Raw genomic sequence first — 25,056 nt, 5'->3', positions numbered from 1 at the left:
ATATAGTCAGCGATTTCACTAAAATGAATTACTGTGGTCAATTGCGCCGAGAAAATTCTCGCGTTACACTGTTGCAACAGTAGCCAATCGAAATTAATGAAATACCACTTACGTGATACACGCGTCTCGACCGCGGAGTTGGGGCCGTACGAAGGTCTAGGCGCCAGATGACGACAGCTTTGGGGACTGTCCGTCACTGTTACACAACGTCGTGCAACTTCGGCCGCAGCAGCCTACTTGTGATGATCTTCATGCATTCAACTGTATATTAACGCATGAACAATACACTGTGAGTAATAAACAGCGGGAAAAAGCTTATGCACGACATTTACGAGATGCATACCTTTTTTTAATCGGAAATATATTTCTGAATACTCTTCTCACCTCAGTATTTTCTACGTAAAGTCACATGTGTAACTGAGGTAAAAGTAGATACTCAAGAATAGGTGAATGTGTATTGTGTATACTCTTCAGATCGCCGTTTCAGGCTTCAGTTGTTACTTGTGGCAAGAAATGTTTTGACTTCGAGAATTGTCCACTGAATTGGCATATACCTAGCTATGTCATTAGAAGATTCTGCTATTACCGTGAGACACGAAACGTGGCAGTGTATACCTGTGACTTGCATTGGCAACTGGCCACCTCAACACTCTTCTACGACGACCGTCAGGCACCAGACAAATCCCGCACTTGTCGGTGAAGAGAACCCTACACCATCCATATACAGGGCGACTCAGGAATATAATTTGTGAGATGATTCTACATGTGACAATAAACTGAACAATTCCTATAAACATTTTAGGTGGTTGCAGAACTGGAGTGGGCTGAAGACTACTCACATCCATGGAGGATTATTGAGACAAATGCGAATATTGCTTACCGAAATGCTGTGTAGCTCTGTGATGGACAGTATAATGATGGGACAGATGACTGATCCATCCTACAACTGGTGTTCAAAAACTTCCCCAACCACCTCAACGCACTTGTCAGAGCGTTGGAGGGTGTGTTGTAGCCTAAATCGAATATCACCTCGGCGGGCTCTAATGCGGGTACCAGCGTTGGCGGTGCGAGCAACAAGTTGTTCATGAGCATTCACCTTAGTAGTGTACACGTTCCCCTTTAACCAGCCCCATAAACAGAAGTCTAGCGGGGTTAGGCAGGGTGATCTGGCAGGGCAGTTAATGGGTCCGCCACGGCCAATCCACCGTCGAGGAAATGTATTATTCAGATATGGGGATACTAGTCTGGTACAGTGAATCGGTGATCCATCATGTTGCAGGTGCATATGCCGCCGTTTCTCTAACATCACGTTATCCAAAGGTGCAGGTAAGTTTTCTATGAGGGAATGTGCTTATGTTGCCGCTATCATGTGATTTAGCAGGAACACAGCCCCTGTCGCGAGGTCATCAATAATACCACACCAGACGTAAACTGAACACCTAACTTGAAATTTTGTTTCCCTAGTGTCTTGTCAGTTCTCACGAGAATCGCAGGTGCTCATGATACCATTGCGTGTAAATGTAGCCTCATCTGTAAATTAAGCGTATTGCACGAATTCTCTGTGTACAGCCAATCATTCACAAAGCTGTTATCTGTTTACTAAGTCACCTGCATGCAGATGTAGATGTAGATGTAGATGTTGCCCTGGCTGCATATGGAATGGGTACAAGACCTCAGAACGGAATGTACGCCACACTCGCATTTGTGGTATACAGAGCTGACTGCTAATGCACCATATACTGGTGGTGGGACTCTGCTGTGCGATTGCAATAATGTATTCCTTTTCCTCAACTAACTGGACAGCCTGACGTTCGTACATCATGGAAATGTCTCTGGTATTCTGCCTCAGCTGCACGGGTACTGCCATAATGCCGTTACACAAACAACATGTCTTCGTATTCTGCATGGGTGAACATATGCAGCATATTGGTATTCACAGACACAGTGGACACTTAGTCACGACAGTCACATGGTGTCATTGACCCGACCCAAGCATGACAGTGGGTACGTGTGCAGCTGCTACCTCAGTGGGGCCTAACAGTGCTACCATGTGTTTGAGGACTCCTATACCTCTTAGAGGAAGGATAAGCCAAATGTACCAGCATTATTCTGTCCACCACGTAGCATTTCGATCAGTAATATTCACACTTGTCATCATATTCATTCATGGATGCGTGTAGTCTTCAACCCACCCCAGATCCGTAACAATAAAAAATGGGATATGATTTTTTCGGTTTATTTTCACATGCAGAATCACGTCACAAATTATGTGACATTCCTCATGAATTAAGCTGTAGGATCACTGTCAAACAGGGCACTTACAGGAGGAGAGAATTTTGGGCCTCAATAGGATGCTCACAGCAGGAGACTCAAGGATACCCAGGGGTCTGATTAGCACTATTTACTATCCGACTAATGACTACATTGAAGGCCAATTCTAAACAAGCAAAACAAAGGGTGCAACTGGATGCACAACAGAAGTGAGTGTCTGAGTTTGTGCAGTGAGAGCTGACAGAAATAGCAAGCACTAGAAGCACTGTGATATATACACTCCTGGAAATGGAAAAAAGAACACATTGACACCGGTGTGTCAGACCCACCATACTTGCTCGGGACACTGCGAGAGGGCTGTACAAGCAATGATCACACGCACGGCACAGCGGACACACCAGGAACCGCGGTGTTGTCCGTCGAATGGCGCTAGCTGCGCAGCATTTGTGCACCGCCGCCGTCAGTGTCAGCCAGTTTGCCGTGGTATACGGAGCCCCATCGCAGTCTTTAACACTGGTAGCATGCCGCGATAGCGTGGACGTGAACCGTATGTGCAGTTGACGGACTTTGAGCGAGGGCGTATAGTGGGCATGCGGGAGGCCGAATTGCTCAACACGTGGGGCATGAGGTCTCCACAGTATATTGATGTTGTCGCCAGTGGTCGGCAGAAGGTGCACGTGCCCGTCGACCTGGGACCGGACCGCAGCGACGCACGGATGCACGCCAAGACCGTAGGATCCTACACAGTGCCGTAGGGGACCGCACCGCCACTTCCCAGGAAATTAGGGACACTGTTGCTCCTGGGGTATCGGCGAGGACCATTCGCAACCGTCTCCATGAAGCTGGGCTACGGTCCCGCACAACGTTAGGCCGTCTTCCGCTCACGCCCCAACATCGTGCAGCCCGCCTCCAGTGGTATCGTGACAGGCGTGAATGGAGGGACGAATGGAAACGTGTCGTCTTCAGCGATGAGAGTCACTTCTGCCTTGGTGCCAATGATGGTCGTATGCGTGTTTGGCGCCGTGCAGGTGAGCACCACAATCAGGACTGCATATGACCGAGGCACACAGGGTCAACACCCGACATCATGGTGTGGGGAGCGATCTCCTACACTGGCCGTACACCTCTGGTGATCGTCGAGGGGAGACTGAATAGTGCACGGTACATCCAAACCGTCATCGAACCCATCGTTCTACCATTCCTAGACCGGCAAGGGAACTTGTTGTTCCAACAAGACAATGCACGTCCGCATGTATCCCGTGCCACCCAACGTGCTCTAGAAGGTAGGTGTAAGTCAACTACCCTGGCCAGCAAGATCTCCGGATCTGTCCCTCATTGAGCATGTTTGGGACTGGATGAAGCGTCGTCTCACGCGGTCTGCACGTCCAGCACGAACGCTGGTCCAACTGAGGCGCCAGGTGGAAATGGCATGGCAAGCCGTTCCACAGGACTACATCCAGCATCTCTACGATCGTCTCCATGGGAGAATAGCAGCCTGCATTGCTGCGAAAGGTGGATATACACTGTACTAGTGCCGACATTGTGCATGCTATGTTGCCTGTGTCTATGTGCCTGTGGTTCTGTCAGTGTGATCATGTGATGTATCTGACCCCAGGAATGTGTCAATAAAGTTTGCCCTTCCTGGGACAATGAATTCACGGTGTTCTTATTTCAATTTCCAGGAGTGTATATATACTGTATATGGTTCAAATGGCTCTGAGCACTATGGGACTTAACATCTGACGTCATCAGTCCCCTAGACTTAGAACTACTTAAACCTAACTAACCTAAGGACATCACACACATGCATGCCCGAGGCAGGATTCGAAACTGCAACCGTAGCGGTCGCGCGGTTCCAGACTGAAGCGCCTAGAGCCGCTCGGCCACACCAGCCGGCGCATTGTGAGGTATGAACTTTGACAGCAGCACTCCGAGTGAGAAAAACAGCTTTGTCGGAGTGTACTCCAAGCTTTGGTTTTTAAAGGACTGTGGTGGCGCACTATTTGCCCCTTTCTATATTCGGCCCGCAAACCCACCAGCACTTAACTAGCTTCAGCCGATCTGATGAGTGGCTCTGCACCTCCAGGGCGCCTCTGTCCTACCACATTCAGATCACTCCCCTTCTACTCAGTAGGTATTTGATGTATCTGGACTTAACATTAACAAGCGCCAAATTTAGTAGGAACACCGTTCAGCTGAAAGCTAGACGTTACTGCCCATCCTCTTATGGCCAACAAGTGTTTTACGCCACATGACCCTGCCAAGAGGCCTCTCGTGAGTGGGAACACCTGTGGTACCTCCCTCACCTGTGTAAACCCAGTGACGTTGCATTTCTCATGTGCAGGTATCAAGCTAGCTGGCTCTACTAAGACGTGCCGTTTTGTGGTTATCTTCTACTATGAGGCCTTACAACAGCGTGTTAACTTTCTTGAAATGAAACTGCTCCCCTGGAACAGCTACCCTGAACGTCTGCAATTCACAGCACTCTACTGTTACTGTTTACCTCTGTTAACCAAAACGCCACTACTTCTGCCTGTTCTCTGCATTGTATCTCTGATTTCTTTCTCGAAATGCCTTTACTGGCTACCAATAGCCTTAAGCTTAACAATGTACAAGTCATTACATCGTCAACATTCGACAAAGCACCTAAATGAAAAAAGACATCTGCTCTACTAACCAGTGAACGTGGGATCTTCGGAGTTCTTCATTTCCCGTAAGTAGACGTCGATGAAATCTCGTGGGTTGTCCTCATCTAGAGTTTTCATGTGCTCGTGTATAGCCTCCTAGAAACACAACCACAAAATATATTGACACTGAAAATATCGACTTGGTTTAAAAAAATGGCTCTGAGCACTATGGGACTTAAAATCTGATTTCATCTCTCCCCTAGAACTTACAACTACTTAAACCTAACTAACTTAAGGACATCACACATGTCCATGCCCGAGGCAGGATTCGAACCTGCGACCGTAGCGGTCGTGCGGTTCCAGACTGAAGCGCCTAGAACCGCTTGATTCCACAATAGTCAATAATCATAGTACACACTTCAAAGAAAGAAAAAATAGTGCTTCCAGTAAACCTACAATTTCCGTTCACTTTTCCTTAAAACGTTGGAAAATTGAAAACATTTTAGCGCTGTTGCATGTAGCTGGTTCAATAACATTGCCAAGACATCTGTTACATCACTTTTGTTGTTATATTCTTGTTTCTGGCTCTCGATCTGTGAACCATACTAACACTGCCGTTTTGTTCGAGTATCAGTAGGAATGCGGTGCATATAATTTTTCTATCCAGCGTTCACTGACAATGTTGCTGTTGCTTCAGAACGAGTTCTTACTATTAATTATAAATCCCGTGAGCAAGTGCGTGCATAGACACGCTAGATTCGCAACCTTATTAACAAACAAATGCTGAACGCTGTCAAAACAACGGTAACGACGGTTTTGCAAACATTCAATGGTTAATAAATTGGGATCGTAACTGCTGAATTCTCAATAAACGCTAGTAAATTTGAGTCCTACCTAAAATTATGCAATGTAACGAAGTCTTTCGTCCAAACACTCTTCGACCAAGACGCCGTCCAAAAGGAAGGTGACGAACTGAAGACAGAAATAGTGCTCCTTCAAAGATCACAACAAAATTTCTTCGTGCGACCGTCGCAAGGATGCGAAAATCACAGATACGGAAAGAAGTGAGTGCGAGATAGAGAAACGGCTCAAATCGCTCGAAACAGACCTAACGGACTGCCCTTGAGAGACAAAAGATGATGCACGGATGAACTAGTCTCTGTTTTACTGATGGGGCGTGGAACTTGACTGGGTATGGGTATAGGTTATTTCGTTGTATAAGAAGATTTGTACGACCGACTTGTAAAACTGTTAAGCCTCTGTCATTTAGAAGAATTTCGTGTAGAGTTAGGAAAATACAATGTTCTCGTGTATGATGACTTTCCTGGAGACTGAACAGCTCCTACTTAGGAATCAATACGGTTCCCTAAGACACCTGTCGTGCAAATTCCATCTTCCTCTGCTTGTTCAAGAGATTTGGAAGGCGGTAGACGGCAGAGCTCGGATTGCTGCCGTGTTTCTTCAGGGAGCGTTGGATACTGTATATAAAATTCGTGAGTGCAGATGGGAAAGTCTAGCAAGCAGGAGTTAGTGTTCGTTCGTAACATCAGCAGCGAAAATAGAGTTCGGCGTTCCTCAAGGCAATCTGAAGGTCCATTTCTAACCACGAGACAAAGAAATTTCCTGACGGGTAATGTGTGAAATTCGACAGGGCTCCCTGGAGGTAACGACCGGAGATGTGACATCATCGAAACCTGCAATGGATTGAAGAGACAGCTGATTACTGCCAGGCGCAAAAACTGGCTTTTGGCTAAAAACACGCTGTCTGAGAAAAAAGTGTAAGTAGGCTGTTTAGGTTTTCTTATTGGTACCGCAACATAGCACTCTGTATTAAAAATCACTGGCTGTGCTGTGCGCAGTTGTGGCTAGTTTGGATTGTTGTCTGCCATTGTAGTGTTGGGCAGCTGGATGCTAACAGCGCGTAGCATTGCGCAGTTGGAGGTGAGCCGCCAGCAGTGGTGGATGTGGCGAGAGAGATGGCGGAGTTTTGAAATTTGTAAGACTCGGTATCATGAACTGCTATATTCATTATGACTTTTGAACACTATTGTTTGTTCTCTATTAAAATCTTTCATTTGCTAACTACCCCTATCAGTGGTTAGTGCCTTCCGTAGTTTGAATCTTTTATTTAGCTGGCAGTAGTGGCGCTCGCTGTATTGCAGTAGTTCGAGTAACGAAGATTTTTGGTGAGGTAAGTGATATGTGAAAGGTATAGGTTAATGTTAGTCAGGGCCATTCTTTTGTAGGGATAATTGAAAGTCAGATTGCGTTGCGCTAAAAATATTGTGTGTCACTTTAAGCACAGTCATGTATAATTGTTCTAAGGGGACGTTTCATATGTCGACCCTTAGCCGAGGATACCTCACTGGAATCTTCTGATTTTGTTCTTGTAGTTTGTGTAATTAGTGTAGCTATTGTTTATTGCTAGTGCGTAATCATAGAGAGAATTTCCTTTGTAGTTTTAGTTTTTCATTCTTGTACAGTAAAACAGTTGGGGCATGCATGTAGATTTGCACCAAGTATTTCGCAGCTGCGCTTGCAATTAACGAGATACTATTTTAAATGTTATGTTAATGTGTTTTCTTGTTTTGCTCTTCAAATTGTGTTTCTCTGTGTTATCATGTGAAATATTGTGACAATAATGATGTGTGGAAAACGTAACACTAGGCTCCAAATTAAACTGAGAAATAATAGTGACGGCGAGCGTAGCTTACCAGCACCACTGTGTAATGAATTAACAGACATTCAAAGTAGTAATTTGGTAACTGTGCATAGGGAAATGGAGCGGGCGTCAAATAATGGTGTAGACAGTGAAACAGGTAGTGAACAGGGAAGCATTATCGATCGATCGGTCGGCAACAGCTCGCCTCAGGAATCGGGAATGACAGAACACAATATTGCAAATACTGTAGACTCAGTTTTTGCTTTCTCACCGTTTTCTCAAATGAGTCAAGACACATTTTCCGCTTGTCAAAATGTGAATGTTGCCGGTGCAAATTCACTGCCGAAAATCACTGAGGAACATGTTTCAGACACCAGTGAATTGTTATTTTAATTAATGCAACAAATAGGACAAAAGCTTCAAAAGTTAGACACAATGGAACATAGCACAAGCTTCAAAAGTTAGACACAATGGAACAAAATCACCAAAAGTTAGACACAATGGAACAACACCAGAGACAAACACAGCAACAGTTAGACACAATGGAACAACACCTGAAGGTATTATTCATTAATCCTCAGGGGGGTACACGCTTACTTTGTGTACCATGTGTATGGCAAGCACAAGGAGCCCTAGCTAATATGGTATTTGCTAATACAACTTTACACATCAGTACCATATTTCTCTAACACAGAATTACACAGCTATTTTATCAGTTAACTGAGAGAGACAAATATTTATTGTACTACATCAGTGACAGATGTTTACGTAATTACATGGTTGGATAACTTCACACTTATGAAATTGTATTTTATCTGTACTTTGTGAAATGTTCATATTTTTTCGGAACCATTGTGAGAGCTTTGAATGATGTATTTGGTATGGGATCATATTTTTAAAGTGTGTTTGAGGCAGATGACACTTTTGACATAAGCAGAGAATTTTTAGGTTTTGAAATTATTGGAGGAAGCTACGACGATTTTGAGAGTTGACTGAGGTGTTATGATATTATTACGATGACTATGCGTATTATGCAGTTGTGGTATGTTTATGATCAATAAGCTGATGCTATATGAGTTATCTGATTATGCTACATATCTGTTATGATGAAATATTGAAGAAGTGTCGACGAATAAGGTAAGGAATAATGAGTAGTGGTTAGGGACTCTGGTTTGTGGAGAAAGTTGTTGGAAACCAAGAATCGTACTTTTAGAGTTATGGAATGTATGTAAATGCCTGAATGTATTACAATGCCGACGAAAATTTTTTGGACACTGTTATATTAATAGGATTTTGTTTCTACAGATTTGTAACGCAAATTCTTGAACTGTGAAATATTTTTATATGAGACTGTCACTGTAGCGAAAACTGTTGTAAATATTTCGGTAAGAAAGTTAAGTGACCACCTTCACGTAATGTGTCGTGGGCACCCAGCTGCGCGACAGAGGCCTGGAAAAAAGCCATTAGTGTGTGCCTTTCAGAGGCACAGGTGGAGAAGAAAAAAAAAAGAGGCCATTGACATTCCTTTGTAGAAAGCATCGCAAATACGACACGCTCAAACTTGAAAACATATGATTATACTGTGGAGCTCGTAATTTGTGATATTTACTAAAATGCCTAATGAAACTACATGGGTATCCCCGAATCCAGTCTGTGGGGAGAAACAACTTGACCATGTTGCTATAAGCAGACTGTCTGCATCAAAGGTACTCAATGTAAAAGTTGCTGAGAGTGTAAGTTTAGATTGAGATCACTATCTATCTGTCGTTAAATTCAAAATTAGACCAAAATGTAAGAGAAAGAGGGAATATCAACCTAAAAAGTTTGACACTCAGAAATTAACCAAGGAACACAATTTCAGGACACTTTTGGAAAAGAAAACACCTAAAACATGGGAACAACTTCAAAAAGATATAGTACAGACAGCAGAAGAAACCATTCTCCTTACCAAAAAATGGAAACATGCCTGGTTGAATGATGAGTGTGACAAACTAATCCTAACAAGATAACGAGCTTGGAACATTTGGAATGCAAACAAAAATGATAAAAATAGGAACTCCCTAAAAGAAGCCCAGAAGCAAGATTCAAAAGGTCTTAAAAAGATCCAATTTCAATACATAAAAGACCAACTAGCATCAATAGACTCCAACTTCAAACAGAACAATGCTAGGGACTTTTACAAAACTTTCAAAAGCAACTTAAAGAAATACTCTCCTCCTAGTCTATTTTTCACGGACCCAAAAACGCAGAAAACTGCATACAATAGCATAGAGAACTGTAGAATACTTGCTGAATATTTTGAAGAACTACATAACTGTTATCCACCGAAAGAAAAATTTAATTTCAATATTGTAAACCCAACACCACCAGACTCCAAGCCGCCAACTACAGAAGAAATAAAAGAAATCATAAAAGAGCTTAAAAATAATAAAGCCCCTTGAGAGGATAATATAGTTTCTGAACTATGGAAGTACTCTAGTGACAACATGATACAGTGTCTATCAGAAATACTAAAAGAATGTGGACAACACACAGATTACCACCAGACTGGACATCTGCATTAATACATCCACTACATAAAAAAGGGAAGAAAACAGATCCTAGCAATTATAGGGGAATCTCCCTCTTACCAGTGACTTATAAGATCTTGTCTAAGGCGCTTTTAAAAAGAGCAGAAGAGATACTTGACAAACAGCTAGGAGAGTATCAGGCTGGATTTAGGAAGGGAAGGTCATGTACAGAACAAATACTAAATTTAAAGAACATAATAGAAATGAGGAAAATCAGGAACTTAAAATATGTAATAACTTTTGTGGATTTAAAAAAGCCTATGATTCTATTGACAGAAATACACTGCTTGATATCTTAAAAGAATTGGGACTCGATGCTAAAACAACTGCAATAATTAAAGGTACTTTGACAAATACAAAATCGAAAGTAAAATTTAGGGGAGAGCTCTCAAAATTGTTTGAAATAAAGTCAGGTGTTCGACAGGGAGATGGTCTCTCACCTCTACTTTTCAATTGTGTCTTGGAGAAGGTAGTTCGAGAATGGAGGAAGGCCGTCAATACTAAAGGGATTCAACTAGGGAGAAATCCAAACAAGATCACTGTCGACTGTTTATCCTTCGCAGATGACATGGCATGATTACAGATTCACTAGACAATGCCCAAGAACAAATAAGAGAACTACAAAAACAAGCAGCCAAAGTAGGACTACAAATATCCTATGAAAAAACAAAGTTTATGACAAACATCTGTGATGCTCCTCAAAATATTGCAGTTGACAACAATACAATACACAAAACAGATTCCTTTAAATACCTAGGAGAGTGGATTACATACAATGCCAAAGAAAAGATAGCTATAGAAACTAGAGTGCACAAAATGGAAAGAGTGTTTCATATGACCAAAAACGAATATAACAAAAAATCCTTGTCCTGCAACATGAAATTAAGACACTGCCAAACAGTGGCCAGATCTGAAGCTCTCTATGCGGCAGAAACACTCAAACTAACAAGAAATGGAGATCTTGAGAAACTAGAGAAGGTCGAAAGAAGAATTTTAAGGAAAATACTGGGAGCTAAAAGAAACGATAATGCTAAATACAGGTTAAGACCAAACAGAGAGCTATATCTGAAAATGGAGAAACTAACTGATGTGATGAGGAAGAGGAGACTACAGTTTTTTGGACATATATTCAGAATGGATAACAACAGACTAACCAAGCGGATATTCACATTACTCAATAGCTACAAATCCAAGCCAGCATTGTTCATAGAGACTGAAAAGGACATTGAAAACGCTGGAGTTACAATAGACACAATAGAAAACAGAACACATTTCAGAAAGTCAGTTCAAAAGGCAGAATTTCAGTAGAGAAAAAAAATAACTAGACGAATGTGGACTCAAGAAGAAAGGCAACAACACTCTAAAAGGATGAAGGAAATTTGGAAACTGAGGAAATCTAATACAATGAAGATTAGCCAAAGTTGATTCATCGTACCCTCCAAATGGGTTATTCGAAAGAAGAAGAAGAAGAAGAAGAAACGATGAGAAACATTTCACGGCTATTGTCTTGCTAGTTGAGAGAAATGCGATATGGCTTGCTTTACGTATTTATTTACTCATTTTGTTTAATATCTGGCTTCTAGCTGCACTGCAGCATTGGTTAAAATAAAATTTTATAGATGTACTAATATCACTATTTTCTGTCTACAGATCCAGTAAAGAATAATGTTATGATGTACTTTCGTAGAAAGGAGAGCAAAAATAGACATTTTCATTCACAGGAATTGCAAAAATAATTTTTTAAAAGTTTGGTAACTTATCTGCTAGAGTACGTCAAGGTGATGCATCACTCTAGTGTTAAGATGTGACATAGGTATTAGACATGGCCATCTTTACTGTCATATTCTTTCTGCTTGAGCTTTGTCATGTTTAGGTATAAGTTATAGCTTTTGCTGCCGCTGTTTGCCAGGTATAGTGCTACTAACTTTCACTTTGTATGACTCTGTTAAGCTAGTATTACTACTGATTAATTTTTCTTGTTTGCTGTGCATTGCCTTATATTAGTTGTAATATTTCATTTGCTTTGCTAATTTATGCTGCTTGCTTTGCCATTCTGCATTTTTTGTCATTGCTGTTTGTGTTAATTGTTTTGTGCTGCTGCATTGCCTCGTCCCTTTGTTTATGCATCTGAGCTCAGTGGATTTAAGTTAGCCTATGAGGGGGTCCCCCCCATGAACCATGGACCTTGCCGTTGGTGGGGAGGCTTGCGTGCCTCAGCGATACAGATGGCCGTACCGTAGGTGCAACCACAACGGAGGGGTATCTGTTGAGAGGCCAGACAAACGTGTGGTTCCTGAAGAGGGGCAGCAGCCTTTTCAGTAGTTGCAGGGGCAACAGTCTGGATGATTGACTGATCTGGCCTTGCAACTTTAACCAAAACGGCGTTGCTGTGCTGGTACTGCGAACGGCTGAAAGCAAGGGGAAACTACAGCCGTAATTTTTCCCGAGGACATGCAGCTTTACTGTATGATTAAATGATGATGGCATCCTCTTGGGTAAAATATTCCGGAGGTAAAATAGTCCCCCATTCGGATCTCCGGGCGGGGACTACTCAGGAGGATGTCGTTATCAGGAGAAAGAAAACTGGCGTTCTACGGATCGGAGCGTGGAATGTCAGATCCCTTAATCGGGCAGGTAGGTTAGAAAATTTAAAAAGGGAAATGGATAGGTTAAAGTTAGATATAGTGGGAATTAGTGAAGTTCGGTGGCAGGAGGAACAAGACTTCTGGTCAGGTGATTACAGGGTTATAAACACAAAATCAAATAGGGGTAATGCAGGAGTAGGTTTAATAATGAATAGGAAAATAGGAATGCGGGTAAGCTACTACAAACAGCATAGTGAACGCATTATTGTGGCCAAGATAGATACGAAGCCCACACCTACTACAGTAGTACAAGTTTATATGCCAACTAGCTCTGCAGATGACGAAGTAATTGAAGAAATGTACGATGAAATAAAAGAAATTATTCAGATAGTGAAGGGAGACGAAAATTTAATAGTAATGGGTGACTGGAATTCGAGTGTAGGAAAAGGGAGAGAAGGAAACATAGTAGGTGAATATGGATTGGGGCTAAGAAATGAAAGAGGAAGCCGCCTAGTAGAATTTTGTACAGAGCACAACTTGGTCATAGGTAACACTTGGTTTAAGAATCATGAAAGAAGGTTGTATACGTGGAAGACCCCTGGAGATACTAAAAGGTATCAGATAGATTATATAATGGTAAGACAGAGATTTAGAAACCAGGTTTTAAATTGTAAGACATTTCCAGGGGCAGATGTGGACTCTGACCACAATCTATTGGTTATGACCTGTAGATTAAAACTGAAGAAACTGCAAAAATGTGGGAAATTAAGGAGATGGGACCTGGATAAACTGAAAGAACCAGAGGTTGTACAGAGTTTCAGGGAGAGCATAAGGGAACAATTGACAGGAATAGGGGAAAGAAATACAGTAGAAGAAGAATGGGTAGCTCTGAGGGATGAAGTAGTGAAGGCAGCAGAGGATAAAGTAGGTAAAAAGACGAGGGCTGCTAGAAATCCTTGGGTAACAGAAGAAATATTGAATTTAATTGATGAAAGGAGAAAATATAAAAATGCAGTAAATGAAGCAGGCAAAAAGGAATACAAACGTCTCAAAAATGAGATCGAGAGGAAGTGCAAAATGGCTAAACAGGGATGGCTAGAGGATAAATGTAAGGATGTAGAGGCTTATCTCACTAGGGGTAAGATAGATACTGCCTACAGGAAAATTAAAGAGACCTTTGGAGAGAAGAGAACCACGTGTATGAATATCAAGAGCTCAGATGGCAACCCAGTTCTAAGCAAAGAAGGGAAGGCAGAAAGGTGGAAGGAGTATATAGAAGGTTTATACAAGGGTGATGTACTTGAGGACAATATTATGGAAATGGAAGAGGATGTAGATGAAGACGAAATGGGTGATACGATATTGCGTGAAGAGTTTGACAGAGCAATGAAAGACCTGAGTCGGAACAAGGCCCCCGGAGTAGACAACATTCCATTAGAACTACTGACGGCCTTGGGAGAGCCAGTCATGACAAAACTCTACCAGCTGGTGAGCAAGATGTATGAGACAGGCGAAATACCCTCAGACTTCAAGAAGAATATAATAATTCCAATCCCAAAGAAAGCAGGTGCTGACAGATGTGAAAATTACCGAACTATCAGTTTAATAAGTCACAGCTGCAAAATACTAACGCGAATTCTTTACAGACGAATGGAAAAACTGATAGATGCGGACCTCGGGGAGGATCAGTTTGGATTCCGTCGAAATGTTGGAACACGTGAGGCAATACTGACCTTACGACTTATCTTAGAAGAAAGATTAAGAAAAGGCAAACCTACGTTTCTAGCATTTGTAGACTTAGAGAAAGCTTTTGACAATGTTGACTGGAATACTCTTTTTCAAATTCTAAAGGTGGCAGGGGTAAAATACAGGGAGCGAAAGGCTATTTACAATTTGTACAGAAACCAGATGGCAGTCATAAGAGTCGAGGGGCATGAAAGGGAAGCAGTGGTTGGGAAAGGAGTGAGACAGGGTTGTAGCCTCTCCCCGATGTTATTCAATCTGTATATTGAGCAAGCAGTAAAGGAAACAAAAGAAAAATTTGGAGTAGGTATTAAAATTCATGGAGACGAAGTAAAAACTTTGAGCTTCGCCGATGACATTCTAATTCTGTCACAGACGGCAAAGGACTTGGAAGAGCAGTTGAACGGAATGGACAGTGTCTTGAAAGGAGGATATAAGATGAACATTAACAAAAGCAAAACGAGGATAATGGAATGTAGTCCAATTAAATCGGGTGATGCTGAGGGAATTAGATTAGGAAATGAGACACTTAAAGTAGTAAAGGAGTTTTGCTATTTGGGGAGCAAAATAACTGATGATGGTCGAAGTAGAGAGGATATAAAATGTAGACTGGCAATGGCAAGGAAAGCGTTTCTGAAGAAGAGAAATTTGTTAACATCGAATATAGATTTAAGTGTCAGGAAGTCATTTCTGAAAATATTTGTTTGGAGTGTAGCCATGTATGGAAGTGAAACATGGACGATAACTAGTTTGGACAAGAAGAGAATAGAAGCTTTCGAAATGTGGTGCTACAGAAGAATACTGAAGATAAGGTGGATAGATCACGTAACTAATGAGGAGGTATTGAATAGGATTGGGGAGAAGAGAAGTTTGTGGCACAACTTGACTAGAAGAAGGGATCGGTTGGTAGGACATGTTTTGAGGCATCAAGGGATCACAAATTTAGCATTGGAGGGCAGTGTGGAGGGTAAAAATCGTAGAGGGAGACCGAGAGATGAGTACACTAAGCAGATTCAGAAGGATGTAGGTTGCAGTAGGTACTGGGAGATGAAGCAGCTTGCACAGGATAGAGTAGCATGGAGAGCTGCATCAAACCAGTCTGAGGACTGAAGACCACAACAACAACAACATGAGGGGGTAGACTGTATAAGAGAATGAGTTGTGAAGAATTGGAAGAAATGCATTGAGAAGCTATAAGAAAATGGTCTGGCCAAAGAAAGTAGGGTACACTGAAGAAAAACTATTTGTGAAAGAGGATGTGAACAGAATACAGAAAGCATGCTTGGATAGGATTTTTGTGGTGGAAACAAATGTTGAAATAAGAGGAAAGATCTACAGAATGAAGTTTTGAGTTGGACTGCAGTACCAAATGTTACACTGATAACGAACACTGTCTTTCGTTTTGTATTATTCCACTATGTGTTTATGTACGTTTGTGTATTTGTCTTTTCCTGTCTTTATGTGTTTAGCTACATTCCTCGTTTTGCTTTTGTTGGTGTTCATCTTATATCCTCCTTTCAAGACACTATCCATTCCGTTCAACTGCTCTTCCAAGTCCTTTGCTGTCTCTGACAGAATTATGATGTCATCGGCGAACCTCAACATTTTTATTTCTTCTCCATGGATTTTAATACCTACTCCGAAATTTTCTTTTGTTTCCTTCACTGCTTGCTCAATATACAGATTGAATAACATGGGGAGAGACTACAACCCTGTCTCACTCCCTTCCAAATCACTGCTTCCCTTTCATGTCCCTCGACTCTTATGGCTGCCATCTGGTTCCTGTACAAATTATAGATAGCCTTTTGCTCCCTGTATTTTACCCCTGCTACCTTCAGAATTTGAAAGAGAGTATTCCAATCAACATTCTCAAAAGCTTTCTCTAATTCTACAAATGCTAGAAACGTAGGTTTGCACTTCCTTAATCTAGCTTCTAAGATAAGTCGTAGGGACAGTATTGCCTCACATGTTCCAACATTTCTACGGTATCCAAACTGATCTTCCCCGAGGTCGGCCTCTACTAGTTTTTCCATTCGGGTGATGCTGAGGGAATTAGATTAGGAAATGACACTCTTAAAGTAGTAAAGGAGTTTTGCTATTTGGGGAGCAAAATAACTGATGATGGTCGAAGTAGAGAGGATATAAAATGTAGACTGGCAATGGCAAGGAAATTGTTTCTGAAGAAGAGAAATTTGTTAACATCGAGTATAGATTTAAGTGTCAGGAAGTCATTTCTGAAAGTATTTGTATGGTGTGTAGCCATGTATGGAAGTGAAACATGGACGATAACTAGTTTGGACAAGAAGAGAATAGAAGCTTTCGAAATGTGGTGCTACAGAAGAATGCTGAAGATTAGATGGGTAGATCACATAACTAATGAGGAAGTATTGAATAGGATTGGGGAGAAGAGAAGTTTGTGGCACAACTTGACCAGAAGAAGGGATCAGTTTTGTAGGACATGTTCTGAGGCATCAAGGGATCACCAATTTAGTATTAGAGGGCAGTGTGGAGGGTAAAAATCGTAGAGGGACACCAAGAGATGACTACACTAAGCAGATTCAGAAAGATGTAGGTTGCAATAGGTACTGGGAGATTAAGAAGCTTGCACAAGATAGAGTAGCATGGAGAGGTGCATCAAACCAGTCTCAGGACTGAAGATCACAACAACAACAACAACATGTGTTTAGCTAATAAGATTTATGTTGTAGAATTTTTCTAATACTATGTTATTTACTTTGTAAAGATGTTTAGACTTTATTTGTTCTGTTTTGTTTTAATGCTCACGTGTGAAGTTGATGTTTCGAAAGCTATTCAGACCTTTTATGGATTTAATTATGTCATATCTACTGTAACATTGCTGTATATGTTTATTTCTATTCTTTTGTAAAGTCCCTATTACTACAAATGTTATCTGTATTGTTATGTTCTTTAATGATGTATTTTGTACCTTTATTATTATATTCTTATCTTATAAAATTGTAATTGAGACCAGTTCATCAAATTAAGTAACTTGTAAGTTACATTTCACTGCACACATTTCTGTTGCTCATAGTGTATGGACAATATGTGAGAAGTAGGGACCGATAGTGTTTGCATGTGTGTTGATAATTGAGCAAGGGACTGTTTAACAGAATTGCTGGTTCTAAGGACAATTCCAAAAACTTTGTGAATGTACAAGTGGTGGTTTATGGACTTGCTACATTGTCCGCAAGACTTCGATGGTGGTTGCGCACCTGCACAGTTACAACAGATGGCTGCTGGCCATCTCTACAAGGACTACAGTGGGTCCGCATCTTTGATGACCCACCAATACCATTATTTCTACAAGGACTGCAGTGGGTCTGCAACTCTGGTGGCCCACCAATACCGTAATGTCTACCAGGACTACAGTGGGTCTACTCTGTGACGACCTACCTACCAATATTCTTCAAAACTTCGACTGATTCTGCTGTGGGTTTGCTCTGTTGTGGACCATTACCTGTGTGCATGTCAAGAGTCAGCACTGTCTTTCCGTTGGAAGGACAACACTACTTCTTCAAGGCTGCAATACTTCCGTGTGCATTTTCTTTTTACTGCTCAGACTTTGAGAAAAACACTGCAATTTTACTGTGATGAATGATCAGGACTGTCTTTATGGACTGTGAGAAAATTTTAGCTTTTGACCAACATTTTATCAATAAATGTGTGCATTTGATATCTTTCTTACTGTAATTATGAATAATTTGGTCAAATCTGTATTGGCCAGTTCCCAAAACAATTTGTAACAGCGCGTAGCATTGCGCAGTTGGAGGTGAGCCGCCAGCAGTGGTGGATGTGGGGAGAGAGATGGCGGAGTTTTGAAATTTGTAAGACTGGGTGTCATGAACTGCTATATTCATTATGACTTTTGAACACTATTGTTTGTTCTCTATTAAAATCTTTTATTTGCTAATTATCCCTATCAGTAGTTAGTGCCTTCCGTAGCTTGAATCTTTTATTTAGCTGGCAGTGGTGGTGCTCGCTGTATTGCAGCAGTTCGAGTAACGAAGATTTTTGGTGAGGTAAGTGATATGTGAAAGGTATAGGTTAATGTTAGTCAGGGCCATTCTTTTGTAGGGATTATTGAAAGTCAGACTGCGTTGCGCTAAAAATATTGTGTGTCAGTTTAAGCACAGTCATGTATAAGTGTTCTAAGGGGACGTTTCAAAAGGAAGCAAGAGCATCCTGCTACTTCTACCACTATCACTGCCAACTCCAGATTAACATGCCTACCATCTGAAAACAATGGCTGAAGGCTAGCAAAAATAGGAAGAGTAGCCGGCATGAATCACAGGTGCCTACAAGTTTCTGATCAAAGTCATACAATGTGGAACGACCAAACAAGTCTAGTAGCGAATAGAACTAAGGCCACACTCGTAGTTTCATGAAATAATTTTCTTTGCTTCAGTCACTTATTGATATTTATCCGCAAGTCCGCCTGCATAGCTGAGTCGTAATGTGCTTGCCTCCCATGCAGCGGGCCCTGGTTCGATTCCCGGCCGGGCTGAAGATTTTCTCCGCTCGTTGACTGGGCGTTGTGTTGTCTTCATCATTAGTTTATCTTCGTCACCGGCACGCAAGTCGCTCAATGTGGCGTCGACTGAAATACGACGCACTGGGCGGCCCAATTCCCCCGGATGGGGTCTCCCAGCCAACAATGCCACACGCTCATTTCAATTCATTTATTAGCAAGACGCGTTTTAGCAGTGTGCTGCTATCACCAGTTGCATTACAGTTACATGTACGTTAACTTGAAGTTTGGTAAGGATTATTTGTTCAATGCGATAGTGTGGATCCTAAGACAGTTGTATATTTATGTCATTTCATTCGTGCCTTTACTGAAATTTTACTCGAAATTTATTTGCTTGCGACATGGAGAACAGTAATAATAAATAAACCATCACTTAAAGCTTTCACATTCATATGCTTAAATTCCACAGACTCTTTAACTACTAAGATCTTATTTCAGTTGCTAAGATACTAAAAACAATATTTTTCTGTATATGTGGATGTATGTCATAGCGCATATTAAATTATTCAGTATTAATATTTTGTATTTCTTGTTTATCCAAACAACATAACCGAAAAATCAGGTAACACCAAGTAATCATACTCTTTAATATGTGCCATGATATAATATTTATAACTAGCTGTACCGGGCCACACTTTGTTGTACCTGAGGCTGCTTAAATGGAAAAGGAAGAAAATCGAAAGCACACATTTCTAGTATGTATGGGAATTGGATACACTACGTAATCTCCTTCTCTCCCCTGTCTTTCCACCTCCCCTTCCCCTTTCTTTGCCCATCTTCTCCTCCTGCTCTCTCTGTTCATCTTCTCCCCCACCCCCTTCTCTCCCCATCTCCTGCTGCCCCCTCTCCTTCTCTACCAGTCCGTCACCTCCTCCCGCCTTTCTCTGTCCATCTTATCCCACCTCTCTCCATTCCTCCTGCCCCTTCTCTCTGTCTGTCTTCTCCTTCCAGTTTTTTATGTCCATTTCCCTCTATCCCTTTATCCCCCTTCCTCCCTCTTACTGACCTCGAGCCTTGTTTATTGCTATTGCAACTTCAGACTATGTTGTAATATTCTTATCATAAATCAATAAGCCATAAATACAACATTCCTTTTTGCTAATAACTATCGTGCATTTTATAACCTTATTCCACTATTAAATTCATAAAAAATTATGTATTACATAATTTAAAAAGTGAGGAAATAGAAACAAGCGCGTATACCACTAGAACGTTGTGTCAGAATTTCAAAGCAATCGGTCAAGAACTTTAGGAGATTAAAGATTTTGAACAAACCAAAATTTACATTTTTATACCCTGTACCCTTTTATTACAAACAGATTACGCATATACCTGACGGCGTTCCAGTAAGTATATTCGAATCTAATGCTGTGTCAAAATTTCAAAGCAATCTGAGAAGAACTTTCGTAGATTTGGGATTTCGAAGAAACGAACATTTACATTCTATTTATATTGATTTATAATACAGTTGCTGACCTGAACGAATTCCACAGCACGGATAAATTTAAATACACTAGTATTTGGTGGAAGAATGCTTAAGGACGTGTCATTCGCGCTCGAATTAGGCCACTTACAAAACCCTCTCGTTTCTAATGATCTTGTCGACGGGACGTTAAACGTTAGCCTTGCTTCCTTTCACAAAACCCCTGTTCGACTAGTTTTGAGCATTGTTCGTTGGTCTGACACCGGTACAGATTTGGATTAGTAGAGGAGATAAAAAAATTCACAGAAGAGCAGCGCGAACAATTCTCAACTACTGGTTCAGGAGACGTTACAAGAGAGATGACTGCATCGCGAACAACATTGTTCATGAAATTAAGAGACCCCATTTTCCAAGACGATAAAGCAGACTTTCTACACAGCGTCCGAGAAATCACGTACTATTCACAGACACCTGCCCATCTCCACGTACGGCTTGACACCTGGCCGAGCATCTTAGGAGCTATGCCTCGAAAGGCTTCTTCAACACTTAGGCGCAATATCTCATTAGTCTTGTACTGACGTTAAGCCACACTGGGCTTGATCAATCCCCATAATGAACTGCATTAAGTGGCGAGGTCCGGACTTCATGGTGTTCATTTCAATGGGTGAAAGGTCTCTGTTGGATTCCTTTCATGTTAATTTCTTAAATCTGCTGTCATTTACGGCATAAATTCCTCTTCTAAATTTACTGTGGTGTTTCTAACTATCTGGGAGGAGACTGAGCAGTGAAACGTGTTACTTTTACACATAAACAAGAACGATCTGTCACACTACTACACTTTAAAACACAGTTTATATGTAATTCATGTCACACAGTCTCATACGGAACCTACATCCGTTTTCTTTTATATACTGTGTATGGTAAGATACTGTCATCCCCCTTCCCTTCTGTGTGAGAGGATGAATGAGCAAATGTATTTCTAGTTGCATGCTTGATGGTAGCAGACAAGCCTGTCTGCTAGAGAACAGTAGGACCAACGTCGGAACATGTAGCTACGCTTTCTAAAAGCAGAGAGGTTTCTATTCATAGTATGCTCCTGTCCGCCCCTTGTCATGTTGGTATAGGAAGCTGCCTCGCTGGTCACTTCCGTTTGTTAAGCACGCTCTGTAGGGGCCTGGGTCAGTCTGTCCGCGGTGAGCGTCTGAAGTGGTAAGATCTCCAGCTAAGCGCATGTCTGCTAACTCCGTAGGACAATGGATTTCTTAAGTGCAGACTAACTGAAAATTTAATCAGCATTATTTCAGGTTTAGCTCTAAAATATCTAATGTTATCTTAAATTGCGTCGCAGTGTAATTCGAGTGTGAAGTTCAGAATATCTTCCGGTAGTTGCTTTGTCACTACTTTGTGAGTAAAGTGGAACCACGTGTTGATCAGTAACTCTAACTAAGATCATGAATCTTAAATTGGAATGTGCGCGAGTTTATAACATCTCGTCTTGACAGTATTTTTCAATATAGCAACTTTTCTTTATGTTCAACCCACGTGGGGTGTACTTTGTGAGACCAGTACCACGTGCTTATATAATTGTTTGACCCATCAGGTTAATAGTAAGACGATAGTAACCAGTTCGAGGTTTTTCTTTTGTAAATTGCGTTCCGATGTAATTTATTTTAATTATCAAAATTATTGTGGAGTTACACTCTTTGTGTAAACCAAGTTGACCACGTGAAGCATGTGGTGTAAGCATTAAAGTAGCCCTCACCTATTCTTTTCGGGAAGATTTCACAGAGAGTTAGTATGAATTTAGTATACCAGTGTGTGGTAATTTCATGACGGACAGGATTGCGCTACGAACGTAACTTCTTTGGGTGAAAATTGAATCGGTTGGTTGTGGTTGATTCCCTCTTGGATATGTTTCAACGTTCTTCGTGTGTTATTTTATGAATGCAGTGTTGTATGTAGTCTCCCAATCTTGGCTCCCTATTTGATGGTTTCCGTAAGATTAAAAACTCACGTTTTCACAATCCTAAATAAGACACCAATTTAGTTATGAATCAAGTTTGATGTGCTGAAATGTTAACAGAACAATGAACAATGTTAAAATAAATGTCCAAATATAAATTGATTTATTTCTTTTTATTTAAATTGTCTTTATATATATATATATATATCCTAAGATAAGTACTAAAAGATTATAATTAATGTTAGTCTGGTAGGGAATTTGGTAAGCTAAACTGGATACCCGGTGAAACAGTTGTGCAGTAATGCTAGGGTAACTTCCTCAGATAGCTCACAGCATTTAACACACTTTTATGGTCTTGAATATCAGCGCCGCTTTCAGAATAAATTAGTGCAACAACATTACATGCGGACCAAGCACTCTGGAGATTGTTCATCAATCAACTCATGCAACTGAATAGCAAAGTACTCTGGAGCTCGGTCCTATTGTCACTGCACGTGATCCAAGATTCCTCATGTCTTCAAGTTGATGTAACCCTGTTTGCAACATGTTGACATAAGAAGTCCCATTTAGGTACCCTTCACACAAAAAATTGTCCTTCAAATAAAAACTGTCCGAACAGCTATCGTGATGATCTCTCAGCGCTTATCATAAACACGAGGCAGATTCAAAATGGCTCTGAGCACTATGAGACTTAACTTCTAAGGTCATCAGTCCCCTAGAACGTAGAACTACTTAAACCTAACTAACCTAAAGACATCACACCCATCCATGACCGAGGCAGGATTCGAACCTGCGACCGCAGCGGTCTCGCGGTTCCAGACTGTAACGCCTAGAACCGCTCGGCCACACTGGCCGGCGAGGCAGATTCCTTTCCAACTCTGTCATATAATGCAGATTTTACGTAGATCAGAATACCGCATTCCACTTGTGTCAACTGCGATGTATCGCATACTCTTAATAAAATAACACTCCTGAGTGAGACATGACGTTTGGTAATTGTGTCTACAAACCACGGAAGGGTGCAGCTCACTGCTCCATATCATTGCCAGATAGTTTGCTCACAAACATCGGTCTAAAACCCTTCATTTTCAAATATTTTAATGTAGTCATGCATTGCTGACCGCGACACTTGAAGTTGGGCTACTGTTCCGCGAACATTTCTTTGGGGACTGCTCAGTAGATCAAGCGACTGCAGTCCACGTCCCGTCACTCATCTTCTCACGTTCATTGCGGGGCCTGCCTTTGACAATGCCTGAAACAAAACCACGTTGCTCCCAGTCTATCAAGGTTGCTATACTAGGTAGGGCTATCTCCAAACGCACTCATTAAGTCTCTCAACTTTTGCCCTGTCTGTGGACGTTCATACACAAACATAAACGTTACTAATTGCTCCTTATCAGAGTAACTTTTTTCCGCTCGCATCACCCATGACTGCACAACTGTAACTATACAGACTGTCAAAAATACTTTTCGTCAGCTTCATAGTACGAGCAGCAATACAACAATTTCATATTTTCGAAGTTGTTCCAAGTCAAGAGCGTACGGCGACTTTTGAGACGCACCGCACTTCCTCCAACTCGTATCTAGCGTAATGACTTTGATGTTAAAATTATAGATACCCTGGCTCACACAGTGGGTAACCGACCGCCGTTCTTCTCAGGAACTATCCGCAAATCGCAGAGAGAGAGTGTGTGAAAAGCGATACTACTAAGCACTGCACGCTCTCATTACTCCAACTTGAGCTTTCGATACCTCCCGGCAGCTTTGAACCGTTACGTACTACTGTGTTAGCCGACGACGTCATTCATCAGCCCCAGATTAAACATTGTCTCTGGCTGCCATAGTAACGAACGAAAACAGTTATTACAATTAACATGAACTTGGAACTATTGACGAATACTTGATCCTTTCGAATATAGAGCTCTTTCCAGGTGTGTTACATGCTTTGAGAGGTAGGGTCTCAGTTTGTACGTTATAGTGATGTTAGTTTATTAATACTTTGTTTTGTTTCGATACTGCTTTTCATTGATTGCCCCTACTTTTGACTAGGTGTATTGACACCTATTTTTATATAACCATCGTTTTTTGGCTATTTTATTGGTGTCAGGAATTGAAGTCGAACTATGTAGGTCAATTGATGTTTTCGATACCGCGTTTCGTTAATTCTCCCGACTTTTCGCTATGTGTAATGGTACTGTCTTTTGGCTTCCAGGTCACGCTTTAGTTACTTGATTCGTGCATGTATAGAATGGGTAGTAAGAATCAGTCTGAAAAACTTGTAAGGCTGTTGCAGGGTAGTTCGTGCTCAGAAATAACTGTAAGACAAAATTCGATAAGTTGCGCCGTTTCCGACTCAGTTAGCAATGAAGTTAGCTAATCGGTTGTTGCGCCCGCAAATTCACGCAGCCTGTGCGAGGCAGTATCGCCAGGCGTGTTCTTCATTTGGTTTCCTGACACCGTAGCTTCTGCTCTCCCCCTTGAAATTTATCACCTCCGAGGAAGGCACACAGTAACTGATGATGAGAGTTTTAACAAGTGGTAACTCACGGATCCACAGACGTCTGTGCATTACCGTATTTAAGCTGATGCAAGCACTGGAATTTGCGCATGCGACGTGATGCTGCTTAAATCGGAAACGGCGTGACACATCGATTTTTTTCCTC

The 25,056-nt window shown here is 41.4% G+C and overlaps 1 protein-coding gene across 3 annotated transcripts in view; it reads right to left on the bottom strand.

Moving 5' to 3' along the window:
* Nucleotides 1-25,056, bottom strand: part of LOC126272610 (methyl farnesoate epoxidase-like) — a 166,363-nt gene that overhangs the window by 26,217 nt on the left and 115,090 nt on the right. For all 3 annotated transcript variants that reach the window (XM_049975555.1, XM_049975554.1, XM_049975556.1), the window contains one exon: nucleotides 4,949-5,054. In XM_049975555.1, the coding sequence (XP_049831512.1) occupies nucleotides 4,949-5,054 (106 nt within the window). The remainder of the gene's footprint in view (nucleotides 1-4,948; nucleotides 5,055-25,056) is intronic.

Source organism: Schistocerca gregaria, chromosome 5, assembly GCF_023897955.1.
Source record: "Schistocerca gregaria isolate iqSchGreg1 chromosome 5, iqSchGreg1.2, whole genome shotgun sequence".
Taxonomy (NCBI): Eukaryota; Metazoa; Arthropoda; class Insecta; order Orthoptera; family Acrididae; genus Schistocerca; species Schistocerca gregaria.
Note: the sequence above shows the minus strand (reverse complement) of the source record. Positions and strands in the feature narration are given on the sequence as shown.